The 26767-nt window shown below is 31.6% G+C and overlaps 5 protein-coding genes across 5 annotated transcripts; 2 read left to right on the forward strand and 3 right to left on the reverse strand.

Annotated features, from left to right (window-relative positions):
* Window positions 1-287: 287 nt before the first annotated feature.
* LOC135963943 (116 kDa U5 small nuclear ribonucleoprotein component) lies at window positions 288-3907 on the reverse strand. Its single transcript, XM_065515957.1, has 6 exons — window positions 3804-3907; window positions 3484-3617; window positions 2748-3416; window positions 2366-2649; window positions 793-2295; window positions 288-723 (listed from the first exon to the last, which is right to left on the reverse strand). Exons 2-6 carry the CDS (start codon window positions 3595-3597, stop codon window positions 366-368), a joined length of 2928 nt encoding a protein of 975 aa, XP_065372029.1. The 5' UTR covers window positions 3598-3617; window positions 3804-3907; the 3' UTR covers window positions 288-365.
* A 3248-nt stretch (window positions 3908-7155) lies between these two features.
* Window positions 7156-9906, forward strand: LOC135953149 (serine-rich adhesin for platelets-like). The gene has a single exon (XM_065502863.1). It carries the CDS (start codon window positions 7156-7158, stop codon window positions 9904-9906), a length of 2751 nt encoding a protein of 916 aa, XP_065358935.1.
* A 1688-nt stretch (window positions 9907-11594) lies between these two features.
* LOC135957941 (uncharacterized) lies at window positions 11595-12666 on the forward strand. Its single transcript, XM_065508792.1, has 2 exons — window positions 11595-11735; window positions 11790-12666. The coding sequence occupies exons 1-2, from the start codon at window positions 11638-11640 to the stop codon at window positions 12652-12654; spliced, it is 963 nt and encodes a 320-aa protein (XP_065364864.1). The 5' UTR covers window positions 11595-11637; the 3' UTR covers window positions 12655-12666.
* Window positions 12667-13256: 590 nt separating this feature from the next.
* Window positions 13257-14045, reverse strand: LOC135957950 (mitochondrial transcription rescue factor 1). Its single transcript, XM_065508804.1, has 3 exons — window positions 13696-14045; window positions 13551-13623; window positions 13257-13482 (listed from the first exon to the last, which is right to left on the reverse strand). The coding sequence occupies exons 1-3, from the start codon at window positions 14028-14030 to the stop codon at window positions 13279-13281; spliced, it is 612 nt and encodes a 203-aa protein (XP_065364876.1). The 5' UTR covers window positions 14031-14045; the 3' UTR covers window positions 13257-13278.
* A 2121-nt stretch (window positions 14046-16166) lies between these two features.
* Nep7 (Neprilysin 7) lies at window positions 16167-24449 on the reverse strand. Its single transcript, XM_065515958.1, has 2 exons — window positions 23013-24449; window positions 16167-17222 (listed from the first exon to the last, which is right to left on the reverse strand). The coding sequence occupies exons 1-2, from the start codon at window positions 24231-24233 to the stop codon at window positions 16218-16220; spliced, it is 2226 nt and encodes a 741-aa protein (XP_065372030.1). The 5' UTR covers window positions 24234-24449; the 3' UTR covers window positions 16167-16217.
* Window positions 24450-26767: the final 2318 nt, after the last annotated feature.

Genomic DNA, 26767 nt, shown 5'->3' on the forward strand with positions numbered 1-26767 from the left:
GAGTTTGCATTTCGCTGATTTAAACTTTAAATTTTAAAGCCAGAAAATTTTTAATAATTTGCTTGTATAGAAATAAATAATAATAAATAATCACGTTAAAATTACGGCCAATCTTGACAATGTTAATTTCTTCACCACCCAGTTAAGGACATCTATTGACAAAAAATGATACTTGTGACACATAAGCTTTTTAAAGCTTCAAACTCATACAATTTTTAGCTTTACACTTACATAAATGCATAAAAGCTGTTGGTGTGAAAAGTTTTTTAAATAAGCACACAAAGAAATTTACTGTTTTAAAAACTTTATTCAAAACAGAATCTTAATATACCTATAAGTAAATATATAAAATCCATAGCATATTCTTATAGAGGATAATTAAGCAAAACATCTTGACGGGCCAACTCCAACAACATGGGATCATCGAAGAACTTATTAATGGAAACATCCTCTGACAAACCTTTGCGTCTGCGAGTTTTAATCATAAATTCTCTAGCCAAATGCGAAGCTTGTTGAGGTTCTAGAGGACGTATGACAATAGATTTATCCAAAGGATCACCGGGTACAATTTGCCAATGATGGAAGACGGACAAGCAGAATGCTTGACCTTGTGTATGGGTACGTAAATCGGTTTCGAAACCAAATGAATCAATGGCGGGTATAAAAGCTTTGATGGTGTAGATGGGGGAACCGGACACAGGAGCATCTTGGGTGACATGACCTCTGTAAGAAAGCAAAAAGAAATAATAAATTTACGCATTTAATTTTTGTATGCAGTGTACAACAACAAACCTTCTTCTAGCCAAGACAGTGTAAACAGCTGACACACAATCTGCTGGTGCTTGTACTTCCACAAATAGATAAGGTTCCATTAGTCGTGGTGTGGCCATAAGGAACGCTGAATAGGCCACCCGTCTGGCTGTGGGTATAACTTGACCTCCTCCCCTGTGTAGAGCCTCATTGGCTATAACAGCATCTAGAATTTTAAATTTAACATTGCGTATGGGCTCCTCACACAAGGGTCCTTCTCTGGTACCCCATTGAAAACCTTGCACTATGGAATCTTTCACCGAGGTTAACAAATTTTTATCCACCTCCGAGGGCAGCGTATCGTCCACCAGAATATTTGGTCCGGTATTGTCAGGACCAAAAGCCCATATAGATCTGGCTGCCAATAAATCCCAATCATAGTTAACCTGGAAGAATTCTCCCAACCTTTTCTTATTCCAATTTATTGACACCACTTCATTTTCTATATCTTCCGCCAAACCCTTTTCCAAAGGCTCAGCAATCATAGTGATTTTGTTTTTCTTATTGGGTGTTTCAGCAAAACATTTCAACGAACTGGTTTCCACCACAGTTTCACAAAATGCCACCACAGGATCTGCCACTTTAATGTCGATTTCTGAATACATTTTACGCAAATCGTGCATAACACAATCCAAATAAAGTTCTCCTGTGCCCAAAATAACATGTTCACCAGATTCTTCTACGCGGGTGGACAATAAGGGATAGGATTTGTTAACTTTACGCAAACCATCCAACATTTTGGGCAACTCCGAGGGATTAACAGGTTCCACAGCAATTTTTATGATACTTTGTGTGTTGAACTTCAAAGGTCTAAAGATATACAAATCATCAGTGGCCTTGATATCCACAATACTGGAAGTTTTGACTATACACTGATCTATGCCCTCAATAAGAACCCAATTACCAGCTGGAACACGATTCAATTCAACTTTATAGCGAGCTTCATAGACCCACAATCTTCCGACTTGTAAAATACGCGAATCTTCTTCATCTTGCAGGGTATAGTTTTCACCCAACACACGAACTTCTTGTCCAGCATGCAAAGTTCCTGAAATAACTCGAGCCAAAACCTGGAAAAATGTACAATCATCGTTGGGATACATTTTCGAACTGTGCACCATCAGAGAACCATTCTGATTGCACTCAATCATATCACGATACATATCACTCTCCTTTGGTCCCGTGTAAATATGATCTACTTTCGATTTAGCATTATCCAAAGGCGATTTTATATGTTCCACGCACATATTAACAAAACCACTAAAATCACCCAAAAAGCGATTACAAACTAAACGCAGAAGAGGACGTATATTCGATTTCATTTCCTCTTTGGTAATGCGTATGTTTAACTCCGCCAAGGTGTCGGCTAAGGTAGTATCAACATCACCTACCACCTGGGCAATCACCTTGTACATGGGTTCCAATATGAATTCAACGAAACTACGCTGAGCCGAATTGTGTGGTGGTTTTTTGGTAAATTTGCGCCTAAAAAACAAAAAATTCAATTAAGTAGAGGTATGTAATTATATCTAGTTTATATTTTGCCAATACTTACGATTTACTGTGGAAATACATATCGCCCCACAGTCGTTTGGAAAACTCTATATAATTAACGCCTTCATAGGTATCGGCATATAATTTGGCAAAAGATTTCAATGTGAAACAAAAACCATAAAGAGAACTGGCAAAGCAAACATTTCCCAAGATCGGTGAAACCAAAGTAGTATCCTCCGCACTGCCATATGTGCTCAGCAAACTGTTGACCTCTTCAACAATGTGTTTGAGTTTGAAATAAGCGTCTTGAGGTGGCAATTTCAATTCTAGGATTAGGCGATCAATCTAAAATTGAGATAAATATGATGCATAAAATAGTACTTAAAATTAGTTTGACTGTTTAAAACTGCAGATTAAATTTTCTGTAATCATATCCATCTCACCTTATTAATACATAATGTAATGGCCATTTTCTCCTGCACTGCATGCTTCAACAGTCTCTCCGTATTTAGCATGACACCCTCGGCGGCATCAACAAATACCACAACACCATCACACATACGCATGGCCGCCGTAATCTCATCGGAAAAGTTTACATGGCCGGGTGTGTCAAAAATATTCATTAAATAACTTTTCTGCTTGACATCCTGCAGGACCAAAGTAACCGGGGTAGCCTTAATGCTAACACCACGTTCCTGTTCCGTAAACAAGGTGTCAGTGTAACGCAATGAACGTTCTTCGTTCATTTCAAATTGGGGATGTGTTTGACGGACCAGGCAATCGACAAATGTGGTTTTGCCATGATGCAAATGACCAATTAAGGCCACATTACGTATAAGCGGAGGTGTGTCCATAAGATCGGCCATAAATTCCATGTTGTAAGAGGTTTCGGGTAATTCCTGTTCTTTAATTTGAAATTTTAATTTCTTGACTGGTTCTATTAAGGGTTTATCCAAAGCTTGGGCATCCTCTTCTTGTACTATGGTCTCAACATCGGGACCATAAACTTCAACGGCTGTGGGATAATAACGTTTGTCCTCATGTAAAACAACTGCAGTGACTTCTTTGTCTTCATCTTCATTATGATCTTCTTCATCGTCCATGGCCTCTTCCTGCACAAGAACATAAAGAAAATTACTTTAACAAAAAATGAATTTAATCAAATATTTTTATACTAACATCCTGTTCATCTTGTTGATCCTGCTGGCCATAAATACTTTGCTCCTCATCTTCATCACTGTCCAAATCGGGACCTATATAGTTGCCAAATTCATCATACAAATCTGAATCCATATTTCAAAACGTTTTCTTTTCTGTGGAGGGAAAAAAGAGGCACATTTAACAATTGTGTAGCAAAACGTTTACTAGAGCTCAACACATGTTTATAAATTTTTATCATTTAATTATACAAATATTTGCTTTTATATTTAGTATATTGATTTTTCAAGTTCAATTATATATTTTGTTTGATATTCTATTAATTTTTCAATAATATTTACCAGATTTTATTAAAAATTTTATAAAAAACGCGTTGCAAATTGTATCAATAAACAAATTTTCACGTCTGACTGTCACTTGATGCCGGCCATTGGGTGTGTTCAGTGCATGATTAGTGTTGTAAATTGTTTGGACAATTAAAGTAGTGTTGGATAACGTTTAGTTATTTTATTTAAAGGGAGCTGCCAAACATATGTTTATTTCAAATTAAATACTGTAAAATTCAATTAAAACAACTCTAACGAACCGGCTTATAACTAAAAACTTGTGATTCCGCGGATACAATTTACTACTTTTTATGGCGAACTCTTAAAACGATAAATTTTATTAAAATTAAAAGATAAACAAAGTTACGGTTTGGATAATTGTAACAACATAAAATTCAGAATTTTAGAAATGAGTTTACAAGACGAAATGCAAAAACTAATTATTACCTAATAGTTCTTGTATTTAGTAATAACGGAGTCGTAATCAATACAAAATTATCTCTTAAGATTTTCGAAAAATATGTAAATATTGTATTCCATTTTTAAAACTCTAATCTCTTAAGCTCTTAAAGAGTTTATTATGGATATATCTATATAAATAAAATTCATATGTCGTTCGTTGGTAATTGCATCACTTGAGAACGGCCGGACCGATTTTAATAATTTTTTTTTAAAATATTGCTAATGGTGCAACTTAGGTTTTTACGGAATGAAAAATTGACCAGGCCCACTTTTTTCGATTCATCTAAAATCGGAAAACGGCTACACTGATTTGGCTAATTTTTTGTTTAAATGTTCGTAATTATCAATTTAAGTTTTTACTGAAGGAACAATTGACCACGCTCACTTTTACACCCACTTTTTTAGATTTATTTCTGACCAAAAAACGGCTGCACCTATTTGGCTAATTTGTTTTTAAATGTTCGTAGTAAAATTCGTAAGAAAAATTTACAACGCCCAATTTTATTCGATATATCTAAACTCGCAGAACGCCTGGTTTTTTTTTTAATCTTCGCAATAGTCCACAAAACGTTTTTACGATCCGTGATCATATTTCTGACCATATTTCGATTTTTTATATAAAAACTCAAAATATCTAAATTCGCTAATAACTTGGCCAATAAGCGTTTAATCAAGAAAAGGAGTTCGATCTGTGATCACTCATATTTCTGACCAAAAACCGATTGTTTATATAAAAACTCAAAATATATAAATTCGCTGATAATTTCGCCAATAAGCGTTTAATCAAGAAAAGGAGCTCGATCTGTGATCACTCATATTTCAGACCAAAAACCGATTTTTTATATAAAAACTCAAAATATCTAAATTCTCAAAAACTCAAAATATCTAAGTTCGCTTATAACTTGGCCAATAAGTGTTTAATCTAGAAAAGGAGGTCGATCTCTGATCACTCATATTTCTGACCAAAAACCGATTTTTTATATAAAAAATCAAAATAGATAAATTTGCTAATAATTTGGCCAATAAGCGTTTAATCAAGAAAAGGAGCTCGATCTGTGATCACTCATATTTCTGAACAAAAACCGATCACTCATATTTCTGACCAAACACCGATTTTTTATATAAAAACTCAAAATATCTAAATTCGCTGATAACTTGGCCAATAAGCGTTTAATCAAGAAAAGGAGATCGATCTGTTATCACTCATATTTCTGACCAAAAATCGATTTTTTATATTGAAACTCAAAATATCTAAATTCGCTAATAACTTGGCCAATAAGCGTTTAATCAAGAAAAGGAGCTCGAACTGTGATCACTCATATTTCAGACCAAAAACCGATTTTTTATATAAAAACTCAAAATTTCTAAATTCTCAAAAACTCAAAATAAATATGTTCGCTTATAACTTGGCCAATAAGTGTATAATCTAGAAAAGGAGGTCGATCTCTGATCACTCATATTTCTGACCAAAAACCGATTTTTTATATATAAAATCAAAATAGATAAATTTGCTAATAATTTGGCCAATAAGCGTTTAATCAAGAAAAGGAGCTCGATCTGTGATCACTCATATTTCTGAACAAAAACCGATCATTCATATTTCTGACCAAACACCGATTTTTTATATAAAAACTCAAAATATCTAAATTCGCTGATAACTTGGCCAATAAGCGTTTAATCAAGAAAAGGAGCTCGATCTGAGATCACTCATATTTCTGCCAAGGATCAACGTCAAACTACATATAAAAAATGTACCGAACAAAATATGTTTCAGAAACACATGGGTGAATTTACTTAAGCTTTATTATTTTGAACTATTGCAAACGTTTCCATCATATATGTATATAATTTTACTGAATTGGTCAGTAAATCATCGATCAAAGGTAATTTTTCACAACTAGCTGACTTTTATATATTTATTGAAGAATTTTAATAATGAATCTTTAGAAAATATTGGCGAACTTTGACCGCAAGTTCATAAAATTTTAACCCGCTAAAAAATAGGTAACTCAAAGCATTATATCTACTAATATATACCAGATATGATCGATTTCTAACTTAATTTTCATAAAAATTTTGAAATTAAGTGAAATATTTTCTTAAATATGAATTGAAATATCAGCTAAATAAGAATCATCATAAATAAAATTATTTCCAGCGAAATTCATTTATTCGGCTAACTTAATAAATATTTAGTTTTTGAGAAAACTGCTGACTATAAAATTTTAAAAATTCCAAAATGTTCTATTCAAAATCTAGTTTATCATAGATAAGAAATGGTATTAACAGATGTCATCTGAGAAATCCATCATTGGGTTATCACAAAAAATACTGAATAATTAAAATTGGAATTCATTCAAATGGTTAAGCATTGCTATCATTTATGTGTATTTCCAATTTCTAACATTTATTACTCTAATTATTATTTCACGTGCATATTTAATGCTGCCAAAACGTTTACACTCCTTTTAAAATAGGCTTTTCCCAAAATTATTACAATATATTTTGAAATTCCCTGCAAATATAAAATATTTCCAAAAATCCAGTACAACTGGAATTATAGCTCATTAGTAGTTTAAAAAATATACCACCCACTTGGAATTATAAACAATATAATCAAACATACCTGTATACATTTTAACAAATAACAAAAACTAAATTATAGGTACATTTATTACATAGTTTCGCAATGTCAAAGGAGGTACAGGTAAAAAAGGTACTTAATCTTTTAACGAGAAAATGGAAAAACCCCTTTTTAAAATGAAAGGCATTAAGTAAATAACAATAGGGATTTGATTTTAAAATGGGACAGGTAACAGTGTCTCAACGACAAAATAATCACTAGTATTTAAAGCCTGGGACAAGCAGCAAACCTCAACAGTTAACGTTTCACACTCTTAACAACATGTCATCTAAGATTTTTATAATTTTTGTAATAATTGCCACGGCCAACAGTTTAAATTATGGCAGAGTAACAAGACAGTTTTCAAATCCAGTAGCTAAAAATCAAGCAGATAATTTTCGTCTATCCTTTGGACGAATTACGAAAGATGCCGACTCGAGACAACATCCCTATAATTTGTTTAAAAATCGAGGAGATTTTGTTAAATTAGCAGAGCAATATATTAAAAATCAAAAACCTTATAACTATAAACAATACAAGCCTTACAATCCTCCGAAGAAAACTTTTATTTACAACAAAGATTATGTTAATAAAATATTGAATTCACTTAATTTGCTTCAACCATTGATAAATGAAACAATTAAAAATGGAACTCATGTTATAAGTAGTACCACAGAATCGATTATTGTATCCAGTACGGAAAATCCAACTTTAATATATAATGTCACCTTGGCTAATGTGCAGTCCTCAACCACTGAGGGAATAAACGTCGAAAATAATGAAATGAAAACCACGGAATCTTCTATTATGGAAACAACAGAAAGGTATGGGAGTACAACACCCTACAGCAATGAAGTAGTTGAATCAACGGAAAAAAACGCCACATTATCGATTGATAACTCCACGATTTTGCCTTTTGTTGAAGAGATTACAACAGAAAATATTAATTCACAGCCAGCTAATACTGAGGGAGTTGAAGTAGCAACCGAAATACCAAATACCAGCACCACAACAATTTCAGAAGAGACTACAGTAACCTCAACTCAAGTGGATTTAGAAAGCAACACTACAAGTTCACCTATTCTCGAAACGACTACAACCGAAGTAACAATTGATACACCAGTAGCAATCGAATTCGTTGAGGAATCTACAACCGAAAGTAATTCCAACTCATTTTCAACTGATGTATATGAAATAACTACAACTACAAGTCCTAAGGTATATACAACGGAAAGGCAAACGGATGAATTATCTACAGAACTAATGGAATCAACCACAAATGCTCTCATAACTGATATAGATTCAACAACAGCAGCAATAGAATCACTTGAGGTTTCTACAACAGAAGAAAATTTAATTGTATTTTCAACTGAGTCCAGTGATCCAACAACTGAAATATATGAAAGAACTACAAATATGAGTCCTGTGGAATACACCACAGAAAGACAAACGGATGAATTCTCTACTGAACTAATGGAATCAACCACAAATATTCATATAACTGATATAGATTCGACAACAGCAACAATAGAGTCTCTTGAGGTATCTACAACCGAAGGTAACTCGATTTCATTTTCAACTGAATCCAGTGATCTAACAACTGATGTATATGAAAGAACTACAAATATGAGTCCTGAGGAATACACCACAGAAAGTCAAGCTGGTAAATTCACAACAGAACTAATGGAATCAACCACAAATGTTCATATAACTGATTCAACAAAAGCAACAACAGAATCTCTTGAGTTTTCTACAACCGAAGGAAATTCGATTTCATTTTCAACTGAATCCCGTGATCTATCAACTGAAGTATATGAAGGAACTACAACTTCTTCATGGGTAATTGAATCTACAACAGATGATACTGCCGATTCCTTCACCACACCATTAGTAGATTCTATTTATCTGGCAACAACTGCATTACCCGAGGAGACTACTACTGAAATACCAAAACTATTGGAATCCACCACTCAAAATGTCATTGATTTATCAACCACTTCTCTAGCTAACACTCAAAGTGAAACCACCACTGAAGTAATAACAGAGGCACAATTGACATTGGAATCAACTACTGAAACTATTGTGGAACTAGTTGAATCAACTACAAATATAGAGGTTACTGAAGCGATCCAAGATACTACAACAGAATTCTTCAAAGACCGAACAACTCAATCAACAATTGCAACAACGACTATAATTGCAGAAATTTCAAATATCAACGAAACCTCTACAGAATTTCCAAGAGAAACATTAGGAGAATTCACAACAAATTTCAACGAAATCAAAACAGAACTTCCTGGTTCTTCTATAACAGCTATGAGCCAAGAAATGACAACACAATCATCACATGAAACCACAACTTCCAAGTCAGAATCTAATGAAATAGCGGAATATACCACACAAATTGAACCAAACCAGAGTGAAACAACAGAATTCATTTCTATAGAAACGACAACTGAACTTCCCAATTCTTCTTCGGAATTAATACATGAAACCACAACGGAAATGTTTGAAAAGACAACTTCTATGTCTAAATCTGAAATAGCAGAATCTACTACACAAATGGTTACAAACTCGAATGAGTCAACAATTGCCGATTCTACTACACTCGCCACGATCCAAGAAACAATGGAATTATTACATCAAACTGCAACGGAAAAAAATGCAGAGACAACCGCCGTGCCAGAAAGTGAAAAAGAAGAATCTACCACACAAATGACATTAAATGAAACTGAGACTACTACAAATGAGAACGAAACTACACAATATTTTGCTTCTACAACGGAAAGTTCTCTAGAAAAGGTTTACTCCACCAATGAAATAACTACAGAATCAACCACATCGCATAACTCTACTATGATAACTATTTCTGACTCTGAGAAAATTGAAAATATGTCAACCAGATCCTTGATCGGTGAACTTTCAGAAACCAATTCCGATATTCGCCAAAAGGAAATATCTAATCGTAAAGCGAAGAAATTTACATATGCTACTGATGTGATGCCATCATTGGGTGATTATGAATTCAATTAACTTAATCTTAAGTTTAAGGACGTATGCCTCTGATACACGGTTATCAGATCTTACAACGTTGTCAGAAAAATGTTTCAAAATAAGTTCAAATGGTTGTGTTAACCATTGCGCATTTTTCTGACAACGTTTTAAGATCTGACAAGCGTGTACACGTAGCTTTAGTTATAATTTTAAACTAAATAATTTATTGAAATTTTATAATTTCTATTAGCTTTAAGTAAAACTAGTGTTTAAAATAAAAAAAATAATAACTAAAACAACATTAGTATTTTTTTGGGTCTATAGATAATTGGGTCTTTGAAAACCTTTATGTTTACATGTGAACATTATGAACTCTTCTAATGTGTTTAAAATGTCAATTATTCTCATTATCTCACAACTTCATTCTCATCTTCACCTTTGCGTTATTTGATTTGGGAACTACAATCGTGATGATCTTAGCTAATATTTTGAACCATTTAATATATTTCTTAGGTACCAAATTGGTTTTATAACTTTTAACATTTTTACTGATAATGAAATTTAATTGCATTTCCTGTTAATTTTGCAATTTTTCAAAGTTTTTACTGATCTCGTACTTTCCAGTTAAAATTATCCAGTAACTTTAATTTGTAATAATTTGTACAAATTATCACTGGAAGTTACGGGATTCCGTTCGTTTACTTTTAAAAACTTGTAACGAGAGAGCCAGAGAGTGTTAAAAGTTCGTAGATAGAGAACATGATATTTTTTACTGGACTTTTTTTTCCAGTAAAAAATATCAACATAAAAAACGTTTAAAACATATGGTTGCAAATGCAAACAAAACTAAAAAGTTGAAAATTAATACAATTTACAAGTTTTGCAAAGATAAGAAGTAAAATAGCCCAAAACAAACGTTTTAAATTAATTTATAATAAAATACAACTTATTTTTACAAATTGTTGTTCGCGTACTTTTTTTGTTACTTTTCAGATTGAGAGTAATTTATTTTTACTCTCTAAAATAAAGTTACTGGATATTTTTTACTGGACAAAAATCGATCATGTTCTCTATCTACGAACTGTCACTTTTAACACTCTCTTGATCTCTCGTTACAAGTTCTTAAAAGTAAACGAAAGGAATCCCGTAACTTCCAGTGATAATTTGTACAAATTATTAAGTACGCGAACACAACTAATAATACATGTGAATAATAAAAAAAATTAAACTAGTGAAATTACAATTTTCGATAGTAAAAATTTACTGATCACTGAAATTTGAAATGCGCTAGATATATTGCTTAACACAGGTAGGTCCAAGTACTATCATTTAAATCAATTGATACGATCAAAAATCAGAACAAAAGCAAATTGTAGTACATTTGAATAAATTTTCATTAAATATTTCACGACAAATGAATGCGATTGGATTTACATTTGAATAAATTTTCATTAAATATTTCACGACAAATGAATGCAATTGGATTTTAATTGAAACCTATTGCCGGTCACATATTATTGGTTAAAATTTAATTTAAGGGTACCGTTAGCTTTTCAAATAAACTGGAATAACGAACAAAACATTACCATTTCAAATTTCACTAGAACTGGCAACACTGTAAACATATGATTTCTAATTACTGAACATCTATGCACTGAACATACCTCTCAGCTAAATCAAAACAAATCCATGTGCATCAGCATTTGTTTAATAGTTGAGAAAAGTTTTTTTATTATTTATTTCCTTTAAAAATACACAAATACTTTAGAAATGAGTTTGGCCAAGGTCAAAGCCAAGGAAACTAAAGGCAAACAAAAGTTGCTACCGAAATTAAAAGCTATATTAGCGAATCCGAACATAACAAAATGGTAAGCAGACAGAAATCTGAACTAAATTGCTGACAATTAATGTCTATTCTACAGCCCAATTTTAGACCAACAAGAAATGGACCATTTGAAATCTCTTTTACAAAAGGCAATTAAAGAAAGTAAACTAGAACCCAGACCTTTTGCCACCCAGAAAGGTATATGTTTGGGTTTGGAAAGTTCTCTTCGCAAAATAAATAATCAAACAAGTGGTTGTGTCTTCATATCGCTGAGCATTAAACCGAATCATATAATTAGTTTAGTGGCGAGAAATGCACAAGTCAAGGATGAAACACAGCCGGTATATGCCCAACCAAAGTTGGAAAATTTTATAGAGGAATTATTTGGGGTACAAGCCTTGTGTATGGTGTTTCCAAAGAATTTGCTGCCACTTAGTGTAGAACTAAACAAATGGTTAGAGAAACGTAAGAAACCAGCAAAAATTAAAAAAGAGGCTATAAAAGTAAAGAAACATTTAAAAAAGAAATTGATAAAGCCAAAAAAAGAAAACTCAGAAGAACAAATTAAAGCAGACGTGAATAAAGAGGCAATATCAGAGAATGTGGTAAAACCTTGGTCGGGCGACTTTATATCGTTCGGTAAAAACAATCAAGTTGAAATGGATGATATAAAACTAGATGGAGATCAAGCAGTTGATGCTTTATCGGAAATAATGGATAAAATTCCCATTTCAAAATCAACAATTGCTGAAGAAACTGAGCCTATGGAGCTGGATGTTGATAAAGACATTACAGTCACTAAGGATACTAACGCTTTGGAAGATGCTGATGTTTCGGAGAATTCAGATGATTTTCTGAGCGAAGAATATAAGGCGCTAACAGTGCACAAAATCAAAGGTAATCCAAATAAAAACCCTAAAAAGAAACGCAAAAAGAATAAAAAGAAAAAGCCAGCAAATTAAACTGAAAATAAATTTTTTGTTTTTTTTATATTTTACAAATTCTACATTTTGTAACAGCACTGTATTTTCCTGAAATTAGAAAATATGTCAACTTTCGATACAAACATTTCAGGGCTTTACGCGATGACATAGAGTATTTTCTGGTTTCTGCCCTATATGCATTGCTCTATGCTTGGTTCTAAATATAATTTAATAGTCACTAAAATATGTAGATATCTGTAATAGTAGGCCCTACTTATACATAAGTAAATCCATATACAGAACCTTAAACTTGAACTCATACTTTTCTAATTACATATTTTTTAGTCGTTATGCCGAGATGGTAGAATTTTAAAGTATGTATACTTACTTTATTAGACTTGCAATTAATTCTTCATGTTTCGTTTATTATATGCATTCGAAATCAACAGGTTTGGCTCATTTATTATTACTAGGATCGCCTGGTGGGCGAAATTTGACCACTTTTAAAACGCTTTTTACCAAATTTATGGAAGGAATCCTTTTATATTGTGCACATCTAGAGAAAAAAACCTTTTAAACCATATATGTTTCATCAATATTGGTGGACAATAACATACTTAAAATTGTACCACAAAAAACCTTTGGCGTATTTATATATAAGATTTAATGATCAGAAACTGCAGATGATTTAAAGGCATTAACGCCAGCATAATTTTCAACTAATAAACTTTTATAACGTCTCAGATTTACACTATAACCCTCTTCCCGCTCAGAGGACGATAAAATAACCACACGTGAAACCACCAAATGGGAAGGATTTTGTTGGCTAAAGCCACGAATAACATCAATTTCATCACCTTCGTTGAGCTGTAAATAGACAATAGGAATTTTTAGTTTAAAAAATTGACTTTAACAATTGAAATTTAAGGACCCACCTGCACACTTTTCTTGGCCAACTTTTTGCCATTAATGCGAATTCTACTTTCATAAAAGATATTTTCTATTTTGCTAAAATATATGTACAAATAATACAATAAATTGGGTACTAGTTCTTCAATAACCGTATACCAGCAAACTTACTTCCTTGCTATACCCAGACCGGCTTTCAACAATAAATCGGCTCTTAATGAATTTACTTTGGTTTTCACCACCTTTGAATCTCTTTCATCTTTAAATTCTGGTCCTGCTTCATCTTCACTATCTGATTCTGCGTCTTTCGCACCCGACTTGCGATTGTATTTCTCCAAACGGCATGAAATGAAAACATTTCTTGTTGTCGCATTAAAAGGAAGTTGTGTTGCACTTTGAGTTAGTTTATTTGTGTCGCAACATTGCATTGAAGTCACTGTTGCATGTTTACCGTATGAAACTAGAGTAATTCGTGGTAATTGCTTTAAAATATTAAGTCTTAACATTTTCCTAAAATTACTGCTTAAAAACAAAAAATAAAATAATTCTTTTGTTGTGTAAACTTAACCTAAAATTGTTGACAGCGGCATCCCAAAACAGCTGTGCAATTATAGTTGCACAGTGGGGTGGCAGAGAAGATATTAAAGTAATTTCATCTTACAATTAGTCGATGTCATCTAGTTATATACCTTGTGACAAGTTTGTTATTCCGTTTGTAATTTCTATAATATTAATTTGAATATTAGTTCCAAGCAATGAATTAATTGGTCAAAATTACCCCAAAAAAATATAAACCGGACTTACCGTTTAGAAGTTACAGATTTATTTCATTCTCATATTAATGCGGGTAGTTTTCTACAATTATTAACATTATTACTTTAGGTTTTTTCCTCGCATTTATCAAACAATATAATCTTTGATCATATAGAAAAACCAAACTAAGCGAATTTCGAAATTCTGGAGAATTTAAAATATTGTATGGCCAAGGAAAATATGTACAAATTTTAGAGGCTTTGTAAACCACTACACAATTTTGATGTATTGTGGTTCCAGTAGTATAAATATGGTCCAAATTTAAAATCCTATGGAGAAGCTTTTTTTTAAATTTCTTTTTGTAAAATTGTGAATTTATGATAACTCATAAATCTCTTATGTTCATAATCAAGCTGTTAAATTATTTTTGTTTTAATTATTATTGTATTGCCAACATAAGCGTAGCTAGACTATTATTCTGGGGTGGGCAAGTGCCCTTCCCAAATAGTAAAAATAAACTATTTTTTTTATAAAAAAAATAAGTTTTTATTAAAACAAAACTAAAATATCACAAAAATTCAGTTTGCTAACATAACTACTTCATTTTCAATATTTAAAACTGCTAATTTATTTTATAAAATATTTTTATAATTTTCAATCAATTTGCAAAACATTTTTGTAATTAATAATGAATTCATCGGCGCCATTGAAATCTAATTTAAAGAAATTGTTAACAGCTTTAGGTAATGGAACGTTTTGGAATCGGTATTCGATATTAAAAACTATGCTATCTATTACTGGATTATATATATTTAACTTCTAATAATCAACTGAAGGAATATAATCCGGCAAATCCAGATTCTAGCTTTTACCTAATGTTGATTTTATATAAAAATCTTCAAGATCACTTTTAATTACAGCGTAATTTCTAATTACTGACTTACAATTTTCATATCTACAACTCCATCTAGTCGTGCAAAGGCTGTTTATTTTATACTGTTTATTTTGAAGTGCTTGGCTTAGGCTTTTTAAATCATTATTATTTTCTGGTTTCGAATAGTTTTTATTTTTGCTTGTAAACCGTTTTTAAAACCAAATATTACATGTGCTCCGTTGTACGTTTGGCATTGGAATAGTTTTTAACTTTTTGGGTTCCAAAAACCCCATGATTAATGTTCTAGGGCACTGGAATCTCTTAACGGAAGAATCTACAAATCCAAAAAAATGTGTATGCGACTTTCCAAATTCTTATCTGGAAAGCCCCCCTCTATCTACGCCAATGATTGCCACTCATTATTGTATTGCCACTCACTTCATATTCTGGATCCTAATATGTAGGGTAGTCGATATAACGATGTCCGATCTTTTGAGCACTGAGTTATCAGCTCAAAAAATCAGCACAACTAATAATTGAGAAATTTATGTTCTGCTCGATTTTGTATAATCGAAAGTAAAACAAATACTTCATGTGGATTCGATTTGCAGAACACCATTACTAGGTTCAAAGTTCATGTTCCGATTTTATTTTCTCTATTAGTACCATTTTAAAATTTTAAATTAGTACGATTTTAAAATATCCTTCAATATCTGGACTATGAATTCATGAATGTTAATTCTAGGATTAAATCTTTATTATACTAGACTTACCAAATATTTTATATTTTTACCAATTTAAATTTTCAGTAGAAAAATTCTCGGAAGTTTTGGAAAGTTAATTTCAACCTACGTTTAAGGATCAAGATAAGATGAATTCTCCAATTCTGCAACATCTCCTCTGCAAGCATACTAAAATGTATTTCATTCCAAATCAATACTTTAGAAAATTTAATAATGCCTAAACATTTTTAAAAAAAATATACGTACATTTTTATTTACAATACAACTTTTAAACAATAACAAAAAATTAAGCTAATCTACTTAAAGCTAATAACCTCAAATGACTACCATACTTCACATTTATCAGACGTCGGATTCATTTTACTGCCCACCGGACAATTGTAGACTTTTGCAAAATCAACATTATTCGATACAGCACCAAGAACACGATACTTATCGATTGTATGTTCATCCGTTAGTTCATCCCAGTAGTCGGCCTCCTTATACGAGGCACACCACAGCTGGGCAAAGCCCAAAAAGAATAATTGTTCAGGCGACAAATCTAATCCGGGCATTTGTTCTTCCTTGTATAATGCTGAAATCGAGTCTAGTTCTTTGGTGACATTTTTTATGTAGCGACGATAGGCCATTAAAGCTTCACGCAAACCACCGCCATCGGCGATATTCTCATCATTCGTTAGATTGCCATTAATGTTGCGATTAATTTCCGGTATCAAATAACGCTGATAATGATCCGCATAGCATTTAGAGCGCTCCTTAAAGACCTTGCCCGATTTGTTAGACCACCAATAGTTGGCTTGGCCAGCTTCATCGTAATTCGCTCCCACCGTATCGAAGCCATGCGTAAATTCATGACCAATCAAATAGCCCAATGTGCCGTATTTCAATGAATTCGGCCAGGCCTTGTTGTAAACTGGTGGCAGTAGAGTGCCCGCCATAACATAAATCGAATTGTCAAGATTATAATAAAATGAGTTCACTTGCATGCCAACCACTAGATCCAGCGGTTTTGTAGTATTATCCAATTCTTCAAAGTTGAGACCATTGAAGCGGGTCATGTATTGTTTGAATTTACGCAAATTTAAATTGTTCGCCTCATAACTGCCATTTACAAATTTCAATTGTTTCAATTCCTCTATTAAACGTTTGGTAATATTCATGTTTTCGTAGCGTCCTATGTATTCGGCAATTGTAGATTCCTTAAGTAGTGCCGCCTGACGCGTGGGTTCATCCAACCAATTTGCCTCTTGCAAAATTAAACGTAAACTTTGACGTATTTCTTTGATAAGGACAGATACCTCTTCGTGTAACTCATCGTTGAAGTACAGCTGGAAAAAGGAAAATCGTGTATTTATTTAGAAAATGGTTTAATGGTCAGTTAAATTACAATTATAAACAAAATAATGATGATTTTATATTTTAATTCCGTGTCACAGCCAGATCTTCGAATTAATTAATATAATTTGAGTTTAATTCATTGATATCTTAATTCATAATTAAAACAAGTAAAAAATTATAGTCGGCCAATTCCGACCATATAATACCCTACACTGAGTAAATGAACTCAAACTCAATAATTTATTTTCTGAAGTGGATATTCTGACTAACTATGAACCTATCACCATGTGATTTATGTCTATATGAGAGTTATTTCTGTTTAATAATATGTGGTACCAACATTTTTAAGAGATTTATACTCGTTAAAGTGATTTTCGGAAGCGGGACTTATATGGGAGCTATGACTAATGGAGTTACGAACACAGCTGAATAATATTTGTTTGTTTACTTTCCAAATTTTTTTTTGAAAAACAAAATTATGACAAACAATTTTTTGATTAAAAAAAATTCGGGTTAAAAAATATTTTTCCCGATTTTGACCTATTGTAGGTCCAACTTATATACATCGTTGCAATGGACTTTGAAATATCTATCATCCATATTGTCTAGTAATCCAGATATAGATCTAAAATCGTCCAAAAATCACGATTGTCCCGGTTTATTCCTTATATCTCAGCCATTTGTGGACTGATTTTAAATAGCAACCGAGCCTGAAGAATTCCCGATATATTGATGTATGTATGTAAGTTATTTGGGGATACGGAAAGTTGATTTCAACATACAGACGGAAATGGCTATATCGACTTCGCTATCTATAACGATCCAGAATATACATACTTTGTGGGTTCGCAAATGAAAAATGTAGACATTACAAAACGGAATGAGTGGTATAATAATAGAAAATTGAAAATTTTGTAAATTGTGTTCAGAAAATATAATTGTGCAAATCAGAGCTGTAAATGAATCATTGTTTTTTGATTTTAATTCGTTACGAATTAATTCGTTTGAATTAATTCATTTCACAACCAAAAAAGAATTGAATGAAATTTGAATCAATTCAAACGAATTAGGCAGAAATGAATTTCAATTCATTTCCAATTCAAATGAATTTGTAAAAATGAGTTGCAATTCGTTTTCAATTCAAATGAAGTTGTTAAAGTGTATTGCAATTCATTTCAAATTCGTTTGAATTGATTTTGAATTCATTCAAATGAATTAGAACAATGAATTGCAATTCAAATGAATGAAACCAAAAATTAGCTGCAATCATTCAAATTCAAGAGCAGATCTAGTGGGAATAAAAAATAAAAATTTAAGTTTCTATTAGAAAATAAACAAAATTTTCCCATTTTGTTAGGATTTTCGCCTATACCTAATAGTTGAATCCCGAATTCTGTCGCTAGATTCATTAGATTTGGGAATTTCAAATCTATGAATTGTTTGTCATTGGACTGTACTAGCTGATATACATACAAAACGAGAGTAATGCTTGCTGTCTTTTATATACAAAATTAGTTGAATAACAAAACGATAGTGATTTCTGTCGATTTACTTAAAAAATCAATTCAAATATCAATCAATTCAATTCATATGAATTACACTATACAACAAAATCAATTTTTTTCCAAAATTACAAGGTCCGACTAATAAATTTTGATAGAGGAGACAAAAAATCAATAAAAATTTCAGCTTATAGCTGAAATATGCGTATGGTAATAAAGTGGAATTGCCTAGAGCTAAAAAAATGTAATTTATGAAGACTTCCTATCCAAATTCTTAATAAATACGAAATTAACCGTAAGCTCTCTTTTGTTGTGTCTTATTTCTAACTTTCTGGTTGAATTTTCCGTTTTGGTGTATTTAATGACTTATAGTAAAATTTCACGGACAATATTTTTGCGGAACATTTTAACCCCTTAAATCCCTGTTTTAATGGAGTTTGTTGCTCTTTTTTAAAAGAAGGACAAAAAACACCCATGCCTATGAGGAGTTAGAGGGAACATATTCTACAAAAATGTTCTCCGTAACATTTTGCATAAATTTGCTGAATGCATTTTATACCTAAAGTGTTCTTTAATATAAAATTATTAATAAATGCGAAATTAACCCTCGGCTCTCTTTTATTATGTCTTATTTCTGACTTTCTGATTGAATTTTCCGTTTTGGTGTATTTAGGGACTTATAGTAAAATTTTACGGATAATATTTTTGCGGAACATTTTAACACCTTAAATCCCTGTTGTAATGGTGTTTTTAGCTCATTTTTAAAAGAAGGACAAAAAAGACCCATGCCTTGAGGATTTAGAGGGTTAACATATTCTACAAAAATGATCTCCGTAACATTTTACATAAATTTGCTGAACACAGTTTATACCTAAAATGTAAGGATCACATGGTTTCTTATGACGATTAACAATAAGAATGTGGCAGAGTTGGGAAACTTTAACCCCACCTCAAATGAAATTCAGATGTAAACTTTCAAAACGCCGATACACGTGTCTTTTTTTTGTCTCCTCTATCAAAATTTATTGGTAGGGCCTCGAAATTTAGTTTGGTGTTGTATATTGTTATTTTTTCTAATTCATTTGAATTAATTCAAAATCAATTCACGAATCAACGAAACAAATAAATTAATCCAAATTTTATGTTGTGCAGTTAGTATGTACACTAGGGATATAACTAATTTTAGCGAAATTTTTGGCATACCACTACGTGATGGCAAATGTTGTATAAGTAATGAAAATCACTTTTTTAGGTCATTTGGAATCAAAAACATCATCACAAATTTCTAAAATAAACCAAATTATTTTTCCTGTGAAAAATTATATAAATAATTTCATTTTTTTTTTTGCAAGTGTGAGGAATACTTCCCTTATTTAAAAATTGTCTTTTGAAATATGTCCGCAGTTATTATTAAAATAAAATAGATTTATTTCAAAATAATTGAAAATATTGAATAAAAAACTTAATTGCGTTTGGTGCGTGAACTTTTTTAACAACCGCGAAAAAAAGGCACTGTACACTAGGGTGGCCATTAATAAACGAAAGTTGGATTTTGGCCATTCTCACCACCCAGTTTGGTGAACATTAGTAAAAAAATCATCCTGAAAAAATTTTAGGTAAATCTGCTGGGGTTAAGACGTGCCGCAAGCCCTATGAAGTTTTGAGATGCATTTACAAGGGGAAAAATGCATTTTTTTCAGTTTTTTAAAAATTTTGCCATTAAAAAATTACTTCAAAAGAATAGAAATGTAAAAAAAACAAGTAAGAAAGTATGGTCGGTCAAGCCCGACCATGTAATACCCTACCCTAAGTAAAAGAGCAAAAACATTTTTCTTTTAAAATTTCAATAATATATATTTTTGAGTGATTTTCGGAAGTGGGCCTTATATGGGGGCTATGACCAATTATGGACCGATCACCATGAAATTAGGTCATGTGATTTATGTCTATATTAAAGTAGACTATGTTGAATTTTGTGTGTATACCAACAATTTTAAGCGATTTATGCACGTTAAAGTGATTTTCGGAAGCGGGTCTATATGGAAGATATGACTAATTATGGATCGTAACAAAATTAGGTAACATGAATTTTGTATATATAAAACTTATTTGGAGCGGAATTTGTGGAGATACATATATAAATTAAACATTTATGACCAATAAAGTCCAATTTCGGAAGGACATTTGTATGGGGGCTAGGTGAAATAATGGACCGATTTGAGCCAGTTTCAATAGGCTTCGTTGGGCCGAAAAAATAATATGTACCAAATTTGATCGACATATGTTCAAAATTGCGACCTGTACTCTGCGCACAAGGTTTACATGGACTGCCAGCCGACCAGTCAGACGGACGGGCGGACATCGTTTAATCGACTCAGAAAGTAATTCTAAGTCGATCGGTATACTTTAAGGTTGGTGTTACAAACTAATACCCTCCCCACTATGGTGGTGTAGGGATAATTATGATTTTAAGAGTTTGGGTTCATTTTAACCCCAAGTGCTGCAAAGGGTTAATTTAAATTTTTCTGCTGTTTTTGTAAATACTAGGCTTTGTGTTATATTTTTGTTAAGTTTCATCAAAATCGGCGCAAAAATATACAACATTTCGCTCTTTAAATTAAAAATTCAAAATATTGAAAAATTTGACCTTTGACCTTCACGATTTAATGTTTTCCAATTTTAGTAAAACTTTCAGAGTATATTTAGAATTATCTGGATTATAATATTCTGAATAGGTTTTACTTAAAATTTATAACAGTAACGAAATAGAGCTCATTCGCCAAAAAATTGCCAAATAATTGATTTTTATCAAAAATTTCAAAATTTAAATCACAGGTACGGAAAAACTATAAGAGATATTTTCATAATTATACCCTTCACCATGAGTGGCAAGGGTATATATAAGTTTGTCATTCCGTTTGTAATTTCCACATTTTTCTTTTGCGACCCCATAAAGTATATATATTCTGGATCATTATAGATAGCGGAATCGATATAGCCATGTCCGTCTGTGTGTTGAAATCAACTTTCCGAAGCCCCCAAATAACTTACATACACGTCAATATTTCCGAAATTCTTCCGGTCCGGCTCGGTCGAGAAAATCGGTCCACAAATGGCTGAGATATAAGGAAAAAACTAGGACAACCTCGATTTTTGACCTATTTTTGGACTATATCTGGATTACTAAGTCATTAATATACACAATATGGATATCTAGTGATAGATATTTCAAAGACCTTTGCAACGACGTATATAAGACCATAGTAAGTTGGACATACAATGGGTCAAAATCGGGAAAAAATATTTTTTAACCCGAATTTTTTTTTCATCAAAAATTTTTTATTGTCATAAATTCTTTTTCCAAAATTATTAATTAAAGAAATTTAAAAAAAAAATTTTGAGAAAACTTTTTTTAAAAAAAATTAAAAAACAATTTGGAAAAAAAAAATTTTTAAACAAATTTTAAAACATTAAAAAAAAAAATTGATTTTGTTTAAATAAAAATATTTAAAAAAAAATATATTTTTAAGTATAATTTGGTGAAGGGTATATAAGATTCGGCACAGCCGAATATAGCTCTCATACTTGTTTTTTCATATTTTTATTCTCTATTATGTTCTCAATAAATCCCAATGAGATGATAAACAAATTCTGAAATTTGTTTAACAAAATGTTTAAAAATTTGAAAATGGATTTTTGAAACTGCCATTAAAAAAAATACACATTTCTATTCTTTTAAATTAAATTGCAAAAGTAATTTTTTAATTGCAAAATTTTTACAAAAACTGACAAAAAAATGCATATTCCCCTTGTAAATGCATCTCAAAACCCCAGCCGATTTACCTAAAATTTTTTCAGGATGATTTTTTTTTTTACTAATGTTCACCAAACTGGTTTCACCAAACTGAGAATGGCCAAAATCTAACTTTCGTTAATTAAGGGCCACCCTACTGTACATTGCTGTGTAGCAAATTGAGTTACAAAATTTTATTCTACTAACATTTTATCACTTCAACAGTCGAACAATCAATCAAGTTAACAATTAAATATGTATGTATATTAAGCCCTTTTAAAATCATTCTACAAACTCATTCAATACTACTTACTTCTGTCTTCGAACAGTTTAAATTAATTTATGGCCTATTAGATTGTTAATGTTAATTACTACTATATTCCTTAGATGATTAACTAATTAACAGACTTTCAATTGTATAATTTAAAGCTAAATTAATTGTTTTCACTCAAAACTTAAGTGAGTCATAATATGTAAGCTCTTACCTTCATGTATAAATGATCAAAGAAATATTTCATCGATGATTTAAGGCTTAAAGTGCAGAAATCTTTTTGAAATTTTGTATCCTTAATGCGAGAATCCATATGATATAGGAATTTAAGTGACAAATAATTTGCAGCCGCTTCTTTGTGCTTTCCGCAAATAGTAGAAATTTTGTCATACAAATATAAGCAGGGTGTACAGCAGTCCTCTAATTCGTCGCTGATATTTTCCCAACGTTTACCCATCCAAGCTATTTCATTATACGAGCGCCATTGATTTTTTAGGGCAGAGATTTCAGATTCTTCCATAAGATTCGAGAGAAAACTACATTCAAAGTCATCTTCATTGAACTGTTGTTTAACTTTCAAAATCTCTTTGAGAAATTCAAATGTGTCAGTGATTATGCCAGCAATACGATTTTCCTCCACCCCATAAATGGTCAAGATGTCGCGCATACGTTTTTCATTTTCCTTATAGGCATTCGAGGAAGTATTTTCTATGGTCTCATAGTGCAGTTCGATGTCGAAACCAAATTCTGGCATTTTGAAATATGGTGGAAAAGGATATTCGGGTAGAATGGCTTCATTTACAATATTCTTAATGCCGTAATTGCTCAAGTGGCCACTCATATTAAGCCAATGGAAATTTTCGGCATTCCATTCAGCATTGACAGCTGGAAAACCACCGATTTCTTTTAAAATCGCCAAATACTCTGAAGAGGCGCGCATGGGATGTAATTCAGCTTTCAGGCAGTTGCTGTAGAACTTTTTAGCCAACTCAAATTCTGCCGCATATTCTGGCGCCACATCATTTATATGGGGTCTTTGTAAAAGATTATCCACAATATCGGCCAATTTATATACGATATCCAAAATATTATTACGTTTGTGTGTAGCCTGGCGCTCATCTATTACATTTTTCCAATTGCCACAGGCATATTCATAGAAATCTTCGCAGGGATAAACCGAACGATTCATGTATGACAACATTTGAGCTGCATAATGGCTGCGATAATCACTGTCTTTACTAGAAATTGTGTTGACCTCGCCATTATCGCCCAATATGTGAATAATCTCGTTGACAAATATCTGTGAGTTGCCATTAGTTTCAGTGTCATTATTATCGATTGTACCGGCAGATGTCGTAGGTTTCGAAAGACATAAATTTAATGTTGTCATCAGCACGATAGAGACGCAAAGAAATAAATTATTTCGCTTGATCATTGTATTAATTGAATTAACTTTCTGGTTTTTTTTAATGAAATAATTATTACTTTTTTTTAGTATTATTTTATTTATGAATTTAATTTTTAAATCTGACTTGTTTTTATCATTTTAATCATCACATTCTTTTTATTTATTTTGTATTAAATATATGTATTTTTGTTAGTTCTAATTTATTGTATCTCTTCTGTAGCACCAATTAATTAAGACTAATTTTAAAATTCTAATGTGTAACTGTTATAAACGGTGTTTGTTTACAAACAATATTTCCGTATTTCAATTTTGTTTTCAAATTACAGTTACTTACATACATATATATCTACATTTGTAAGTAGTTCTCAAATGTTGGTGTATATATATGTAGCACGTGTAACGGATGATTGATTTCTATTCTATTCGTACACTTTTGCTTTTTTCTATTTAGTTCCCAGTTATCGTATCGTATTGTATTCAGTTCTGGTCTGTTCCGTTCCGTTATACAGTTGAGTGTGTACTGTTTGATTTGTCGGAAGAGTCTTTTTAAAATTACTACTGTTAGCAGCAAATTGTTAATACGATTATTAATTTCTGTGTTAATTTTTTAATCTCATTTTTCAAAATTAAATGTGTATTTACTGCATAGATGCCAGATTATTTATTTATTTAACGGTAGAGATTTCCCGCAACTCATTTGGACTCCAGTAAAAGATTTCATTACTATCTAAATATGTACTTAGACCTGAGGGGGGCCGAACATGATCGTAAGCAATTTGTATTATAGTTATTTTAAAGTTTCAATACATAAAATTAATGTTGGTTACCGATTTGAAACGGTTATAAGGTAACGGGAACGTTAATTTGGATTATTTCTGTAACTGTATTTTAGCTGTGACGGTATCTAATTGCAGTTATATCGGTAACGATATTTTAATGACAACAGTAATTTCATTCTAAATTAAATTATTAATAAAATTTACAATATTTGACTTGAATCTTGAATGAAATACATATAAATTTTAATATTTTAAGTATATATGGGCATTTCCATAATGCCGTGACAAAATGTTAAAAGAAAATAACGAAAAAACCAAATTTGTAAAAAGTTTCTTTTGTATTTGCGAAGTAATTAATTACCACTTTATTCAGAAAAACAATTGTCCCTAAGGAGTTACCAAAAACAGAAGAGCGTTTTGACTTGCATAACTCTGCGAATTGGGCAAGACTTTTTGTATAAAACCTTTTGTAGTAGGATTCGGAATAATATACATTTATTTTCCAAATTATAAAACTTAAAAATCTTTACTCGTTTTTTATTTGTTAATTTATGCTTGTTAAAGTGATTTTCGGAAGCGGGACTTATATGGGAGATATGAATAATTATGCACCGATCATCATAAAATTACGTGACATGACTTCCGTATATATAAAACTTATTTGCAGCGAAATTTGTGTAGATATCTATATAACTTAAACAGTTATGACCGATGAAGTCCAATTTCCGGAGGACATTAGCTTTGTCCTTGGGCTGGAATAAACGTATGTACCAAATTAGATCGAATTATCTTCAAAATTGCGGCCTGTAATTGATGGACATAGTTTAATCCATGCAAGGAAATTACAAGGAAATTACTCACAATATGGCGTGACGTTACACATTTTTGAAAATGAATATAAAATTAACTATTTCTTTAATAACCGAGTTTTTTGTTATAATTAGGCCCTATGTTTGTAAATCACGTCACCAAAATGATATTTACATATGTGGAAAGCAAAAACAAAATTTAAAAAATTTTCAAATTATGAAAGGCAAATCAACGCTTGAATTTTGGTGCGTTTGTTCTGTTCAGAATTTGTATATGGGGGATTTCACGTCAATTTTGATTTTTTTTCGGCAAAATTGAACTTTTTTCAAAAGGGGCCCTTTTTTTATTTTTTTTTTGCTCAAAAAAAAGCTTAGGTCTATTCCTTTAAGAGCTTTTTGGTCTCGTAGTGGGATGCGAGTGGGATAGTATCAAAATAAATGTTCTAACACAAAAATTGTATGTCTTGACTTACAAAATATTTATTTTGATAGATATTCCACTCGCATCCCACTACGAGACCAAAAAGCTCTTAGGAATAGACCTAAGCTTTCATATAAGGGCCCCTTTTGAAAAAAAGTTAGATTTTGCCGAAAAAAATCAAAAATTTTATATTACAAAACATTTATTTTGCTATATATCCCACTCGCATACCACTAAGCGACCAAATAGATCTTAAAGGAATAGACTCAAGCTTTCTTTTGAGCAAAAAAAAAAATTTTAAAAAAGGGCCCATTTTGGAAAAAAGTTCGATTTTGAAAAAAAAAAAAAAAATTGAAAAATTGCATGTTTTGAGTTACAAACCATTTATTTTGAAAGATATCCCACTCGCATCCCACTAAGCTACCAAATAGATCTGAAAGGAAAATATCCAAGCTTTCTTTTGAGCAAAAAAATAAAAATTAAAAAAAGGGTCCATTTTGAAAAAAAAGTCAACAAAGTTTTTGATTTTGAAAAAAAGTCAAAAATTGCATG

Source organism: Calliphora vicina, chromosome 1 (genome assembly GCF_958450345.1).
Source record: "Calliphora vicina chromosome 1, idCalVici1.1, whole genome shotgun sequence".
In the NCBI taxonomy this organism is placed as follows: Eukaryota; Metazoa; Arthropoda; class Insecta; order Diptera; family Calliphoridae; genus Calliphora; species Calliphora vicina.

What these genes read in the sequence shown, in the direction of transcription:
- LOC135963943 (XM_065515957.1), bottom strand. Translation starts at nt 3,597, where the DNA reads ATGGATTCAGATTTGTATGATGAATTTGGCAACTATATAGGTCCCGAT. An exon ending in ATGTATTTCCACAGTAAATC is followed by an intron (nt 2,296 to 2,365) that starts GTAAGTATTGGC and finishes TTTGTTTTTTAG; the next exon opens with GCGCAAATTTACCAAAAAAC. An exon ending in ACTGTCTTGGCTAGAAGAAG is followed by an intron (nt 724 to 792) that starts GTTTGTTGTTGT and finishes GCTTTCTTACAG; the next exon opens with AGGTCATGTCACCCAAGATG.
- LOC135953149 (XM_065502863.1), top strand. Translation starts at nt 7,156, where the DNA reads ATGTCATCTAAGATTTTTATAATTTTTGTAATAATTGCCACGGCCAAC.
- LOC135957941 (XM_065508792.1), top strand. Translation starts at nt 11,638, where the DNA reads ATGAGTTTGGCCAAGGTCAAAGCCAAGGAAACTAAAGGCAAACAAAAG. An exon ending in AATCCGAACATAACAAAATG is followed by an intron (nt 11,736 to 11,789) that starts GTAAGCAGACAG and finishes TCTATTCTACAG; the next exon opens with CCCAATTTTAGACCAACAAG.
- LOC135957950 (XM_065508804.1), bottom strand. Translation starts at nt 14,030, where the DNA reads ATGTTAAGACTTAATATTTTAAAGCAATTACCACGAATTACTCTAGTT. An exon ending in GGTCTGGGTATAGCAAGGAA is followed by an intron (nt 13,624 to 13,695) that starts GTAAGTTTGCTG and finishes CATATATTTTAG; the next exon opens with CAAAATAGAAAATATCTTTT. An exon ending in TGGCCAAGAAAAGTGTGCAG is followed by an intron (nt 13,483 to 13,550) that starts GTGGGTCCTTAA and finishes GTCTATTTACAG; the next exon opens with CTCAACGAAGGTGATGAAAT.
- Nep7 (XM_065515958.1), bottom strand. Translation starts at nt 24,233, where the DNA reads ATGATCAAGCGAAATAATTTATTTCTTTGCGTCTCTATCGTGCTGATG. An exon ending in TTGATCATTTATACATGAAG is followed by an intron (nt 17,223 to 23,012) that starts GTAAGAGCTTAC and finishes TCCTTTTTCCAG; the next exon opens with CTGTACTTCAACGATGAGTT.